Here is a 15,843-nt window from a genome sequence, read left to right as displayed (position 1 = left end):
CAGATTTTTACAAATCATGCACATGTTCCTACTTATAATAATCGGTATGCAATTAAGGAAATAAGATATCAATGCGGGGATATAAATGTTGACGTTGAACACGTGATCTTATGTGAAAATTTCATAAATAAACGGATTAGGCTCCTTCAGGCTCTTCAGAAAACCAGAGATTTAAATAAACGTTTTCAAAATGAAGTAACAAAACTGGAATTGGTTAAGATTCTGAAAGGAATATCAGGAATTGAAAGTGTTATTTATACTATGTAACTGAATTAATTTTGTTGTTGTAATGATAGAAGGAGTTTATGTTATGTTTTAAAAGATTAATTAATGCAGTGACATATTTATAAAATAAGAATTGGATGTTAACTTTGAATGATATGTTTACATAAACATGAAACTGACAGAGAAAATTGAAAGGAATGTTATGTATGTTATGTTTATTAATTTTAGTTTTGTTACAAGTACAACTTCTTTTTGCTTTGTCACAAGTACTTTACCTTTTTGGTTGCCTTTTTCCTCCTGCTTTATTCAATACAAATATTATTCATTGATGTAATATGAGTTGTTTTAAATTGTGTTACGTTAGATGTGATAATTATCTTATTTGTATTGTTGAATTGTATAACTGATACAATAGAGATATTTGTTAGTGACCCCAAAGGGTTTTCCTGTCTTTCAAGGGGAGTCTTAGAATGGCGGTTAAGGATTATAAATGTTTAAGTAATTGGTTTCAATAATGCCTGCATTTACCAGATGTGGTTAGGCAAGTTTAATTACCAGTATTAATTTTTGTAATTCATGAAGTATCTTTGCTGTTAGGTACATGTACATTCGTAGAATGGATTACCTGTTATGTATATGTTTTATTGTTGTGAATATATTACAAGTGTTCTATTAATTATATTTGTCATCTCTGTATTAATTCACAAATGTGCAGTAGTTTGTAATTTCTGCAAGTGTGTTTATATTTTGTGAAGTAACGTTATGTTAGGTACGTGTACATTTGTAGAACGGGTTGTCTTTGTGTATATGTTTTACTGCTGTGAATATAGTATCTCAACTGATAGATTACATTTCTTATCATGTATATGTTGATAATTCGTACATTTGGCTATGCTTACATCTCGTGGCTTTTGAAGTGAATATACTTATTTTTTGTAGAAGTTATTTTCTACTATGCACATATTCACAGTTCGTATATTTTCTGTAACAAATATATATAGATTAATAGAATATATTTGGTATTTTGTCAGTGATTATAATTCATCGATCCCATTTTCTGTTGTGTCCAAATTATTTTTGTATATTTAATATATTTTTCGTCATTTTTGGGTAGAAGTAAATAACCACTCTTAGGCAAGAAGCAGCAATCTTTATTCGTTAAAAAATGGTTTAAAAATACTTCTCTTGCATTTCAATATGTACAGAGCTTGTGCCAAGATGTATGTAGACAAAAAAAAAAAAAAAAACGCTGAGATGATTGACCTAATAGGAAAATAAAAATAAACCTGAAAAAGAAGAGGAGGGAAAACAAAATTGTGGCTGAAAATTTCTGCACAAGAATGGGAGCTGTAAGAAGGGGTGGGAACGAAAATGACGTTCTGACGTATATTTTTTTCCTAAAAGTCTCCGTGCATTTGTTTATGTTGCCAGATGCACAGTGTAGTCCAGACAAAGATTTTGTATTCTTCTATCGAACAATGCCCATTCGAATTCCGCAACAATCAAGCTTCACATGACGGAAAAAATTCTTTCGATGCTACCTTTAACGACACACGAACAACATTTAGAAACAGAAATATAGATTTTTACATTATACATCCAGGGTGTCGATGATAAAGTTTGGAAATAAAGAATGAACAACATAACATAAACGACTCTATATCACATCACACGAATTAGGGTGCAGATTGACTGAGAGAAAGGGGTGTGGTGAAATTGCAACCGTAACGGACACTATAATTTAACAAAAGCATAAATTTCAAAACGAAATGAAGGAAAACTGTTAAACAGATGTTTCCTTTACTGTTATTCAAGAGTGATTTGAATTTTCCAAACTACAAATATTCTTTTCTACATAGCTATAGATTCTAATATCGTAATGAAGCTTTTATTTTATTTTATTTTTTCTATGGAATGAATTTTTGTTTTTACTGATCATGCACTAGAACTTTAAAATTGATTGAATGACTCGACACTGATATTGGCGAAAGAATTCCAGCAAGATAATTAATTGAATTCAAATTCATTGCCTCTATGCCAACGGTTACAATATTTAATTGTACGTTAAAATAGTGTTCATTTCATTTTTTTTTTTTTTTTTTGTGTGTGTGTTGATGATCAGACAAAATATTTGATGATTGTTTTTCGATTCATTTTAGATTCTTTTTGAATACAAAAAAGAATGTTAAAGTAATTATCATTTCAATTTAAAATTTCAACTAATTAAGCTAAAAATTCACTTGAATTTTATTTTCATTCAGTTGTAATGTCATTCAATACTACCTTTCATTAACTAGACAATAATCAAAAAACTATTTCTTAGCAGTCGAAAATCTAAAGCTTTGTTTTTGTTTACATATTTATTATGACCAATTTTATGAAATTATTTATCAGAATAATTATATAAATTTCAACTGACTTTTTATTAAAGTCAATGAAAGTAAAAATGTACCTACTCAAAAGTTATTTTCACCAGTCTGAATATGAAAAATTTGCACTTTGAATACTTCATCACACTTAACTACGCAAAAAATTAAATTACATGTAATGTAGAGGTATCACAAAAATAACCATCAATTAATCTTTGTTATGTCCATTACGTTGCAACATCACATCACAATGAATGTGGCGGTATCCTACAGCGTCAACAACATTCCCCCGCAGTCTCGCAGCCTCTGTAGGAACTTTGTTATATGCAGATGCTCAAACAATTACACATACAATGACAGGTGAAACAATTAAACACCAGCATTAAAAGTGAAAGGCGCTCGCTACATGTCTAAAGGTCTGACAACAGTAAACCACTCAGAGTTGCCAGATTTAAAAACGTAAAAAAAAACACGCTAAATAGCAACCGATTTTTCAACAAAATCAGATAATTTTCTTTTCCTTTTTTATATGTCTAAATATTGACTAATATCAGCAAACAAAGTATTATATTTCTTAAATATTACTCCGTATAAACAAACAAAAATTTTCAAATAACACCTGATATTAAACCAAATGGTAATAAAATTATTAGCTAGCAAAAAGCGATAGAGAGTAAGCTGTTTCTCAGTAACATACATCATGCATGTAAATTTCAACTTTGGAATATTATAATACACCATCTTAGAAAGGGAAATTACTAATTTAAACTTCCAAATTTACTTGTCAACATTTTCAATTAAGAGCATTCAATAAAAGAATGGGAATTAAATTAATAATTTTCCAGATTTTGATTTATGTCTCATTTCAATTGCTGCTATAGTAGATTTGATTCTTAAAATAATTTGCTACCACTGAAATATCGTTAAGTTATTTTTAACTGTAAAGAATCGTTTAAAAGCGCTTCTGTTTTTTTAATTTATTCCCATAAAATACAGAAATTAAAAATGTAAAGTAATTATACGCATGATACGCATTAATTCGCAATTTGAATGAATTCTTGCTGAAAAAGTAAAAGGATTTTACATTCTGAAATGGCAACACGCCAATATATTATGTATATTTTTTTTTCTTCTTTATATCTGCTTAATTATATTTTCCCTCTAACTAGAAAATAATGGAATGTAGATTTTAAACAAAGTAAAAAATTACGGTAGTTAAATTCGGTGGACTAAAGTTTAAGGATTATTAAACTAAAATTAATTATTTTGATAATTTATTCTTTATTCTATGAGGAATATTATTTTCAACATATTGAAAATGAATGCAATTTGTCATCTAATGGTACTAGAATTTAATGTCTTCTCTCTTAAGCGTGTATAGTCACAGGGGGGGGGGGATATTTAACTGAAGTTCAAATTATATTTCATTTCGGTTTTGAAAACGTATGAAAATATTAGCTTCAAACAATTATCATTAAATTAAAAAATATAAAAAGTCAAGTGGTTAAAAAGCTAATACTTTTAATTTACGCCCTATCAGTCCTTTTTAGTTTTTTTGCAACACTATTGAGAATTTAAATAGGAAAGTAAAATTATTGAATTATTCTTTGTTTAAGTAACATAAATTTATTAAGGTGATAAAAATAGAGCATCGTGTGCTTGAATCTAGGGTTTTTTTATTACACTGTATTAAAATAATTATTATTAAATAAAGTTTAAAAACATATAAAGTTGGCTTTTAAATTTCAAAATTTGACATGATTTTGAGAGATAATTAAACAAGTCGAGCAGAATTTTTTTTTTATTGCTTACTGATTTTAAAGAAATTTTTACAGTGTTTCTATCTACAATCAGTTTTCCCCCGTTAAATTCAATGATGAAATTTTGAAATTCTTAGAAACCAACCATTATTTTCATAGAAACAAAGTTTGAATTTATTAAAAAAAAGTTTGACCTGCTTTAGTTATTCTCTCCCCCCCCCCCAAGTTTTAGTAAGGCTTACAAATTAGTTTGATCGACCCAAAGCAGCATTTAATAATAAAAATAATTTTTTTCATTCATAAAATAAACTTGACTGTTTTAAATTTAACTGTAAATAACATCGTATATTTAAAAGAAATATTTCTCTCCAAATGAATTTTGTAATTTAAATCTTTCACATCTGCTCACGTTCAATTATTCGTATTATTTCAAACAGTTTTTAAAATTAAAATTTTTTTCTTAGTTTTTTTCATGTATGTTCCTCATTCAGCAACTTAACAAGCTGTCACTGTAATAACTTTAGTGCAAAATATATGAAGAATAGAAGACAGAACGGTGGATTTAAAATTTGAAAGTTTAGAGAAAAAACTTACTCTCCATTACTTTTTTATAATTCACATTTAAAACAATCCTTGATGAGGCGTTTACTGATTTAAAGTAAAATCTTAACAGTTAAATAAGATGTTCTAAATACTTATATGGTATCTTTAGTTTAAAAAAAAATTGCATTTACCTTAATTTTTTCAAACATAGAGAATGGCACATAATTTTCGAAAATAATAATTAATTGAAAAATAATAATTATAATAATTCAGAAAATACTAAATCATTGTTACAAAACAAACAAGTACTTACATAAAAAATTAAATCACATATTTTAGTATTAAGGAACTTTTTCCAATATATACAACTCTAAAAATAATCATAATAATAAAAAAGAATCATTGCCAAAATTTTGTTTCAACTAAAATAACTACTGATCATAGTCATAAGGAACTTTACAATAATTAAATTTAACAAAAGAGGAAAAAAAGGAACTTAATAATGCAGCTCATGCTAATTGCAGAGTAAACAAACAATAAGAAATAAATGCCATTTGCATCAACCCTAAGTAACATTAGATTCATAAAATAATAAAAGAATAAGTTGCATTTTGTTTTCTAGTTTTAAAAAAAGAAAATTATGAGAATTATTTTACGTTACATTTCTGGCAATAGTGAGAAAAAAGGCAAATTTTTAAGTTTTATTCTCAGCTAATTTTACGTTAGATTACGAAAAGAAGCATATTCCCCCCCCGTAAAATATTGCTGCAATACTGAAAAGTTCAAAGTTGCATATAAACTGCACAGAAACTATTTTAGGTATTTGAATACCCCCTTTACGAAAGTTAAAAAGTTAATGTTTTTTTTTTTGGAATGTTTTGCTTTTTGTTGAAGAAAATTGCAAAATAAATGAAAATTTTCTCTAACAGAATAAGTAAATTTCATAGGAAAATTTAGTCAGATATCTAAATTATTTCTTATAACTGGAACCTTTTTGAGTGTAACAGATATTATCTAAAAATGTTAAATTAATATACAACCTTCCATGCTCACTAATACCTTTGAAAAATATATGGTAAACAAAAAATACTAATGTGGAAAAAACTTAGCACCATCAATATTCATTTCTATTTTAAAAGCTTTGAAACGTGTATCAGCTCCTGATGCATTAAAATCTAGGACAAGCCTGTGGAATGTATCTTAGTTTCTCCATCTTTATAAAATGTATTTTGAATAAAATTAATAATTATTAGCATATTAAAGGTAGCAAGTTATTCAGAATTAATGAAAAGGAACTATCTCGACTAGTATATAATCAAATTCTTTCCAATATCATCTAAATAATAATAATAAATATGGCAAATATTTGGCAATGAAAATGTAATATAAGTTTGGCAGTAAATCAAGATTTTGAGGTCATCTAAATTCAGCACCAACCATCTATTTTACTTCATCACTCCAGTGGTTACAGTGAATACCTTTTAACACAAACTATATCCTTCCATAAAATAATATTCATTTTAAAACCAATGAAATCGCTTTGAACTTCGTTTTAAAGCAACTTATTTCAGAAAAAGAAATAAAGATTTAGAAAATCGCAGCGAAACTTTAGAACATATTTCGGTAATGATTATGTTTGAGATATTTAGCAAGGGATATCAGGTATTACAATAGTAATTATAATAATCATTTAAAAGGAATCAAATTAAAAATCCCACCACCAAGTCATATATTTTAAGACAGACAGACTTGCAGTACTCTTCTGTAATAAACAACTAGAAGAAACGGAAGAAAAAGTAATGTAGAAAATCAGATCAGTTTTGGAATTCCAAACAAACTATAAGACAACTCGACATTTAAAAACCTTTTTTACAAAATGTTAAACAAAATTATTAAAAAAATACTTAATATTAGAAACTAAAAACGATTTAAACGAAGAAATTAAACTAAGTATATGTTTTGGAAAATAACCATAAAATTCCACAGACTTGCCTTAATTTAAAAAAAAATCCTACAGAAAACATAAAAAATAATTATTTAAATCTAATAAATACTTCTCGGAAAAAATCGTGTTATTTTACAACTAGTAACCTAAAACAAATCTTGCAGTACTGCACCAGCGCGTGAACAATAATGAATAGTAATAATAATAGCAATAATAATAATAATAACATAAAATGACAAAAATAATAAAAGAAATAATCATAATAATAATTATCATTAGAATTTTTGACAGCTGCTGTTCCAGCTGTTCGAAATTAGTTCACAGGTTAAGGTAGATGCAGGTTGTAATAGCGTTGAAAAAAGAAAGCATAAAACTACACACTTTTTTTTTTACAAATATGTATAACTACACATATACACATAATGAACTACTGATGACTGAAATACAGAAATCTACATAGAGTAGCTTACATTCTTTTCCTTCTATTCAAATATTAATTTAATTTTATGAGACTCTTTTGAAATTCATGTAAATACAAAGGACGAGTTAAAAGAAATGAGTAAAATTTCAATTTTTCTCCTTTGTTTAAATATTTATCTTAAGATTTTATGAATATTTTCATGGTTAAAACAAATAACTAAGTTTTATTTTTAATAAATACAAATAAAGTAAAACTCATACATTCCAGAGGTAAATTTTAAAATACATTTTTAAAAATTTCTTTGCCTTCTTATGTTTACTATGACATTTGATTTACAATTATTTGCTCTTCCACATTGCAAACATCACTTTTCAATTAATATTTTTCACATTACATTTGAAACAGTTTGTTAAAAATTTTATAAAAAATGCCCGTTGCAACATTTTTTTATCTTATTTAAAACCATATTATTTAATTAATGCAAAAACCTAATATAGGAGCCATCAAAAACTTACATACAAAATATAATCGAATCATATGAAAATGTTGTGATTAAGCGATTTATAAAAGTAAATAAATGAAAAAGTTTTGAATTTTAATTTTTAATTAATAATATGCAAATATATAAAAAAAATCTTTAACTATTGATCATTTTTATCAAATTATTATTTCAAACAATTTTTTGTTCGTGATTATATTATGGAAACATTAAATTCCTCTTTTCTTTTAAAGTCATTAGAGATAACAAAATTCTTTTTTTTTCCCCTCTGCCTCTTTTGTGAGTATAATAATTGCAAAGAATGTAAGCATACAGTCAGAGTGTAGACTCCTGTAATTCAGCAACTAGGACAAACAAAACAATTAAGGAACTTTCACACCATTTCATGAAACGAATTGCAGTTTGATCGTTTTTTAGGTTGACGTCGTGGGTAAAAACGTTTGGCACAGCATTTCTTCCAACCTTTACAGCAAATTTTACATTTATTTTATCCATTAATGGAATTAAATGGAACTGTACAAAAATTTGCGAGGAAAATAATAAATGAATGCCCATTTGAACCCCATGTCACATAAAATACGAAATAAAACACATAAATTACATAACAAAATATTTGACTATAAAATTCCGTCAATTTACAACACCGATACATACCATTTGTTATCGACGAAAGTTTTTGTAATTTTAATAAATTTTTTAAATCAAATTATTTTCCCCCTTAAGAAATAAATGAGACTAATTTATTAAATGAAAACTGAGTTCAATAGTATTAGAAATTGTAATTCCATATAAACATATACATTTTAGTAGATTTTTAATAATAAAAAATATAATGTACCAGATATTAAAATAAATATTGAACACAGAAAACTAATGCATATCAGTTAAATCAATAAAAATTCCAAACATAATAAAATACAAATAATACTATAACGAAATATTGTTTTCCAAATATTTTTTTTCAAATTAAATTAAGGGGAAAATTAATTATGCCCTCACTGAAATAAATAAAAGAAATTAATTGCCACAACATAAGTTTCATTTCTTTCAAAATTATATGTGACAGATTATCAGGAACATAAAAACATTTTTGAGATCTCCCAAGCAAATAAAATTCCGTACCCGAATTATAAACAGCATGTGCCAGTTTTATAAATATTAATTATCAAGCCTACTAGTTAAGATAATAATTATTTATCAAATTAACTGTGGCTGAAAGATATATTTTTCACATAGATCACATACAACAGATTGAAGACAGGACAGCAATCTATTGACACACAATCATGCACAAGAGTAAAATAAAATTAAATATTTGAAAACCTTCTTTTTCTTTACAGAACATCAGTACATTGCTTCATTCGAATGAACCTGAGGTGGAATAGTAATAGTAGTAATAATAATAATAATAAATGATAATAACAAAAAAAAAGTTGTGTTAAGTTGGAGTTAACAAGAACTATAAACCTGAGTCCACATACACTGTAAATAGGTTCTTTAGAAATATGAAGTCAGGAATTTCGATAATATTATTCCATGTTTGTTAAAAATATTAATCTAATATTAACGTTAAAAGCATAATCAATTTCTGATTTATAATATAGATTTCTCTGTAAACTGTTAAAATTCTAGGATGAAATTACATAATAAGTTTAATTAAATTCTGATATAAAATTAGCAATATGATACAATTCTTTCTAGAAAGAAAAAAAATATTGATTGGCTATTACAAAAATGACTTATTTCTAAAAGTTAGAAAAAAATACTCTTCATTTATTTTCTAATTTTAAATAAATTAAAAAATCTAATAAAATTATTATGAAATTTGGAATTTCAAAAATTAAATTTGTCAACAGATCAAGCAAAATTTAAGAAAATTTCACTCAATAAATTCGTAAAAATCATAACATCCCATTTCATCAAACCGATATATAAAAAATAAAATTAAAAAAAAACTGTTTTAAGTTAAACATTTTTACTTCATATACACTAACATATACTCGAATTAAAAACTGTTGCCTTTTCTAAAACATAGTAACAGTTCTTTAATATATAAAAAATGCATTTTCGTTATATTTAATCAGTTCCAATTCAATTTAAAATGGTAAATAAATATTATCGTACCATGTATACATTTCAATGAGCAATAAGAACCCTTGTTTACCACTTCGGAATCACTGTTTAGTATAGCTCAATTATACAGTTCCATGTGCTGATTCAATCAGCTGCAGTGAGAACATTTTAGGAACATTAAAACCAAAGACTTTGATATTCGACTAATAAACATAATATAGTTATAATCTCAAGCGGATAATTAGGAACAATAACGTAACAAACTAGTTAAAAAACTGTTTCTAAAACAAGATGCGAACAGCTAAATATGAGAAACAACATAGCTATCACTAGATCTAAAACAGATTAACTACTTGCAACTGACTAACAAACCGAAAAGCATTTCGGTCAAATAACTCACAAACAACGAATTTTAAAATACACTAGAATCGTACATACATCTTTCATGCTCTTATAATTGCAAATCGAAATTCAAAAAATGGCCTACATTTGCAAAAAATCACGCGTACAAAATGTTTAGTCCTTATACTTGCTTTTCACAGTTTATAAATGAGATATTAAAATCCCTACAGATTGTTAAAAAGTTATTTCTTAATCATATCGAAAGATAGTTATCACTTTACCAAATCTTTTAAAATTTTGCTTTCTTGCTAAATAGCAGAATTTAAATAAAATAATAATTATATATAAATATCGATAATTTAGTAAATCAATTCATTAAAGCATTTCTCGTATATTTTGAAGATATTGTCCAAAAACAGACAATCTACTCAGATTCTTCTAAGTTGTGATTCTGCATAGTTACAATTTAAACATGCATATTTTCTGCTTTAAAAAAGAGCTCACTAATGAACAGTTAATTAACACTATCAATAACAAAGTCACGTCCACGAGTTTATCGTTATTATCTTATGCAAACAGTCATGCTAGACTTTTATTTGATTCTCTGACCTCCATTTTGATTTCGCGATCAATAAACCAATAAGGGAGGGGGAAATGTTCTCACTGCAGCCGATGTAAATAACACCGGATTATTCTCACAGGCAATTCTTTCCTTTTTTGCGTTATTTTTTTCCCTCCAACATTTTTACCATAAAATGTCATTTGAACGTTTCGCTTGCGCCAGCAGTGCAAGAGCTATGGTCCACACTAATCGGCGCTGCTCAGGAACATCTACCAAATATCACCTAGAGGCTTCTCACGCCGTGGCCATGTGTGCTTTCTTGGTAGTGAGAGGAATGGCGCCCATGCTGTCATCATCTTCACTCATGTGACCCCCGTTTATGCGGAGGTGAGGCTCATTTGAATCATCACAGTGATGGGCGGTCCTATCGTCCATCGTTCCATTGATAGGCTCTATGGCCTTGGTGATACCTAAGATTTTGCTCCGCTGGTTGGCAATCCTTTGAGAAAGGGGCCGTCGGCGAAAACTATTCTTGATATGGCATTCGCACTCTTCGCATTCGCAGTCCTCTTGGAGGTGTGGTACCTCTTCCTCGATAGTGTCTACCTCCGAATCGCTTCTGGAGCTTGAGAGGTCCAACACACCTTCCACTGAAGAAAGAAATCTGTTGGGGACGATGACGGTAACCGGTTGAACATCCACGGCGGACGGTGACAAGCTCATGTCAATTGCTTGTGTTTGCATGGTTACTTTGTCTCTGAGAAAGAGTTCGCGCTGCTGTGGTGTCAGAATGCGGATGGTTCGACTGGGTTTTCTGCGACTGCCATTGCTGACTATCATTCGCTCATGGTTATTGTTGTTGTTGTGTACTACAGTGTTGACAGTGAGCACAGCAGCTGGGGAAGGCTGCTCAGCTTCCGAAGATGAGTTGTTGTTGTCCACAATGTTCTCCGCATTGTCAGACAAAGGCAGAAGCTCTTCATCGTTGTCTTCATCATGGTCGGAGGCAGGTATCTGGTCGTACGCTTTGGGCCGCCTACCTCTCCTAGGCTTTCCTACGTTTGACTCATCTTTGGGACACTTATGGTGGTTAAGATGGTGTCGTCGGCGGAACCTACCAAGGCATTCTTGGCATTGGTAGGGTTTCTCTCCTCTGTGGATCAGCATGTGGGCTTTCAACTGATTGCTGTCCGAGAACCGAGACTCGCACATTTGGCAAGCATATGGCCGCTCTCCAGTGTGCACTCGAAGATGCCGCCTGAGATTGGCCACCTGCACGAAGTGGCGGTCGCAGTGAGAGCACTGGTAAGGCTTTTCGCCCGTATGTAGACGCAAATGCGTCTTTAAATGATGGTCCCGCGTGAACCGCTTGTGACACTCAGGACATTCGAAGGGCTTTTCGCCCGTGTGGGTGCGTTCGTGGTTCTGGAGCACGTGCTTGTACCCGAAGCAACGGTTGCAGATGCTGCACGCAAACGTCTTGTCACCGTTTTTGGGGGCTCCGTTCTTGGCCGGTTTCTCTCCGTCCCCGTTGGCGGCCTCGGTCAGCAGGGTGCCCCCCACAGGCAGGGCGTTGATGTCGGCGGCCACCTCGGCCACGCCGTTACGGCGACTCTGTCCGTCCAAGGATCTCATGTCGCATTTGTCGTCGTTTCCGTTGGTGGCGCTGCTGGCAGTTCTTACTCCTTCCGCTACCTCCGGCCCGTCCTTCATAGTCGGCGGCCACGGTTAACCTACGAACAGCAACAAGAAGAACCAGTAAGTAACGAAGAATCTCATTAGGGCCTCCTTTTTTATTATTACTCCCTTTTTTTCCTAACATTTCGAGCGCGGAATAAAATTATGCTAATGCGTAACGAATCAATGCGAAACAAACGACCCGCTGTACCTGCTTATGCCGCACCCTCATTAAGCAGCCGATACGCCACGTTTTTAATTGGCTGACGCGAGACGTAAAAAGTATTCACTCGCCTTTCCCAAGCGGGGGCGGAGGGAAAAAACAAAAGAGACGCAACTTTGCCGCCCGGCGGCGCAAACATTAATGAGGGGAGGAAAAAAATCACGGCCCAGAACCAAACGCGATGATGAATAGAAGATGGAACACATTAGGAAAAAAAAAGTTGATGAGAAATATTTACTCCGCAGCTTAAAAACTTCTTTTTTATTTCTTCCAAGCCCCCCCCCCTCATCTACCCTTTCATACGGTATTTTCTTCTCCTCCTCTCCTGTTTCTTCTTCGCTGACGTCGTGCGGCGTGCAGAGTTGATGACAAATTAAGTTAAGCGTCAATAAAAGCTCGTGGATAGCTATTCGGTCGAAAATGCGTATTGATAGGAATATATTTTTTCCCCTTCACCGTGCGTACTTGCCTTGTGGGGAAAAGGTCCGGGCTCTTCGCATTTAATCTTTACCGGAATACACCCTCCTTCTGAAAGATCGATTCTCCGGGTTCTTTTGTCTTTTAAAGATTTTTAAAGATCAGGTTTCTTAAAAATGATCCCTGGGATAAGTATAGATCAATTCGCTGCTTATCGCAATATAATACTGGAAGAAAGGTCCCAAAATTTGGGATACCAAAAGTTCTGAAACAATGGTATCAAATATATATTTTGGAAATTTTTTGAAGATTTTCCTTAATTCTTTTACTCTTCAAACGCTTATATGTGTTAAACATAATCTAGCTGCTTGGCCTAAATATAATGTCGAAACTTATTCTATTAAAAACGCTTACGGAAATTTAGAAGTCTAAAAATAGTCAACTCTGTTGGTAATTAAAAAATGAGAACTAGCAACGATCTCTTGAAAATTATACTCAGAAAATGCTCTTTAAGTATACTAATTTATTGATTCGCATATTCCCTTTTATTTTATACTTTAACAATATTTTAAAACTTTACGCGCATACAAACTATTGCCACATTTACATAAATGCAAAATCAATTACTGCAAAATGGTAATGATAAAAATTAATTAAATATCATAATAATCAATCAAACAGCATAATAATCAACATGAGAAAAAGAATAAAAATTAATAGTAACAGCATGATAAATAAAATAACAACATGATAAAAATTAGTTAAACAATAAAATAATATTTTCTCAACATTTTTAAAACTTTAACTAAATACAAAATTTATTTTCTAGATATTGATATGCATATGCTTGAAGGATAGATGTTCTGAAAAAAAAAGACAACAACTTAAATGTTTCTATCAGTTTAATTTAAATATGCATTTTTTTTTCATTAACAGCAATATTATTTTTAAAGTTATATTACCAGTATTTAAGCGAACATGTCATAAAAGTTTATGCTACCAACTATAACAATTACCATAATGCCTAAAAACAGAATTGTACTGCCCACCCGCGAGCTATAGTTTTCGACTGCGATGCTTTCTTAGTTTGTTTATTATATATACAAGCAAAAAATATTTCTTTTGTTAGAAACCTCGATACTAGTTTTTTCACCGTATGTTTGACGTTGTAAAAATAAAAGTGTATGCCAACCCTCAGGTGTTACGTTGCATTCGGAAATATCAGATTTTAAGGGTTTTTTTAATTACTTTTATTATCCCTCTGGCAACAGCTTGTTGGACTTTCTACATGTAAAGGAAAATAAACTTCAGAATATTGAATAACCAGCATGAATTAACGTCGCTGACTCCTTAAATGAGAAGATAGGTTCAATAAATCACAGAAACTATTTCAAAGGAAAATATCAAAAACAAAATTTTTTGAAAATGATTACTGGGCCAAGAAATCATTCCGAACTAATAATTTGTTCTTCAATCTTAAAAAATAATTTGAAATGTGTAAAATGAAAATGACATTTGAAAATTTTTAAGGATAGTATAATAAAAATCATATTTTATAAGGTAAAAATAATTCTTCAGTAGGAGATTCAATAGCGAAAAGACTAAATAGTAATTACTTTTTTAACCCTCCAACCGTAAGAAGGTTTCGCTAAGAAACCTCATATTTTACAAAACAAAACTATCAAGAAAAAGAGGTATTTCTTGATTTTAATGCTAATCTTGATGTCTGTACATAAGTTCTAGTTTTCTTGTACGTACAATTCATTCACATGTACTTTACATAGTGGCTAATGTCCTAGGTAAGTATCTAAAAGCAAGTTCTACCTTTTATCTCACGAAGAACTTTAAGAACTACTCAGTTTTCTTTATACGGAACTACTGAGATAGAACTACTGAGTTTCTTTACATCAGTTTTAAATTCCACCATTAGCAAGAGTTGCATGTACATATATAGGGACTGGACAAAGAAACAGAAACTCTCCCCAAATATAGTATTCCAAATCTGAAACTAGCGTATACAATTTATGTTAGGAATTTAGAATTAATTCAAACCAGTTTCATTAAGTGTGAAGTATAAATGTTCAGTTGTGTCTAAGGTACTAACTTCATAAAAGGGGGAAGATAAACTGCAGTTCAAAAGAGGAAAACTGTTGGTGTTCTTCCGACTGGTGCATCTGTTACCAAGCTTAGCAGGTCCTTTTTATGTATCAGTGCTCATAATATCCAACTTCATGGTTATATACTAGGAAAGCGAAGAATTACGTCCAATCGGAATTATTGGTGAGGTAAGCGAAAACTATCTTAAAAGGATATTAAAATGATAAAAAGAGTTTAAAAAGATTGCATCCAAAACAAATAAATAAAAAAATATGACCCCAAATTAAGGCAGAATTTAACAGTCTTCTGAAGCCCTTTTCTGCAAAATCCCCTTGTTCGGAGGTTAAAAAAATTCAGCAAGTTAAGCAGCTACTGCAAAGTTTCTGATAGCCAGGATCCATGCTAAGCTCCAGTTTCAAAACCGTCAGGAGCGCAAAATTTAGGCAACATATAATATAAAACTATGTCATTCAGAGATGAGTCTATTTTTACCATCTTTCCCACTTTGGAGTGATTTTATGTGCGGAAAACTGATTCACAGGCACATGATTTGGACTGTCTCGAGACCAGAGTGAAACGTGGAGACAGAATGGTTTAGTCTTCAATATCTGGAAATCTCTAGGGCCACTAATTATTCTTGATGGTAACAGTATTGTCAAGAACCGTCGATGAATTAAATTCACCAAATTT

The 15,843-nt window shown here is 30.5% G+C and overlaps 1 protein-coding gene across 2 annotated transcripts in view; it reads right to left on the bottom strand.

Annotated features, from left to right (window-relative positions):
• Window positions 1-2,304: 2,304 nt before the first annotated feature.
• LOC118183117 (uncharacterized) overlaps window positions 2,305-15,843 on the bottom strand; it is a 270,277-nt gene continuing 256,738 nt past the window's right edge. For both annotated transcript variants that reach the window (XM_085811874.1, XM_085811875.1), the window contains one exon: window positions 2,305-12,472. In XM_085811874.1, the coding sequence (XP_085668000.1) occupies window positions 11,034-12,452 (1,419 nt within the window). In that variant the 5' untranslated portion in view covers window positions 12,453-12,472 and the 3' untranslated portion in view covers window positions 2,305-11,033. The remainder of the gene's footprint in view (window positions 12,473-15,843) is intronic.

The sequence above is a fragment of the Stegodyphus dumicola genome, chromosome 2 (genome assembly GCF_044657685.1).
Source record: "Stegodyphus dumicola isolate Sdum_Otavi_A_Nest chromosome 2, ASM4465768v1".
NCBI lineage: Eukaryota > Metazoa > Arthropoda > Arachnida > Araneae > Eresidae > Stegodyphus > Stegodyphus dumicola.
The sequence above is the reverse complement of the archived record's forward strand: the minus strand, read 5'-3'. Positions and strand labels throughout refer to the sequence as shown.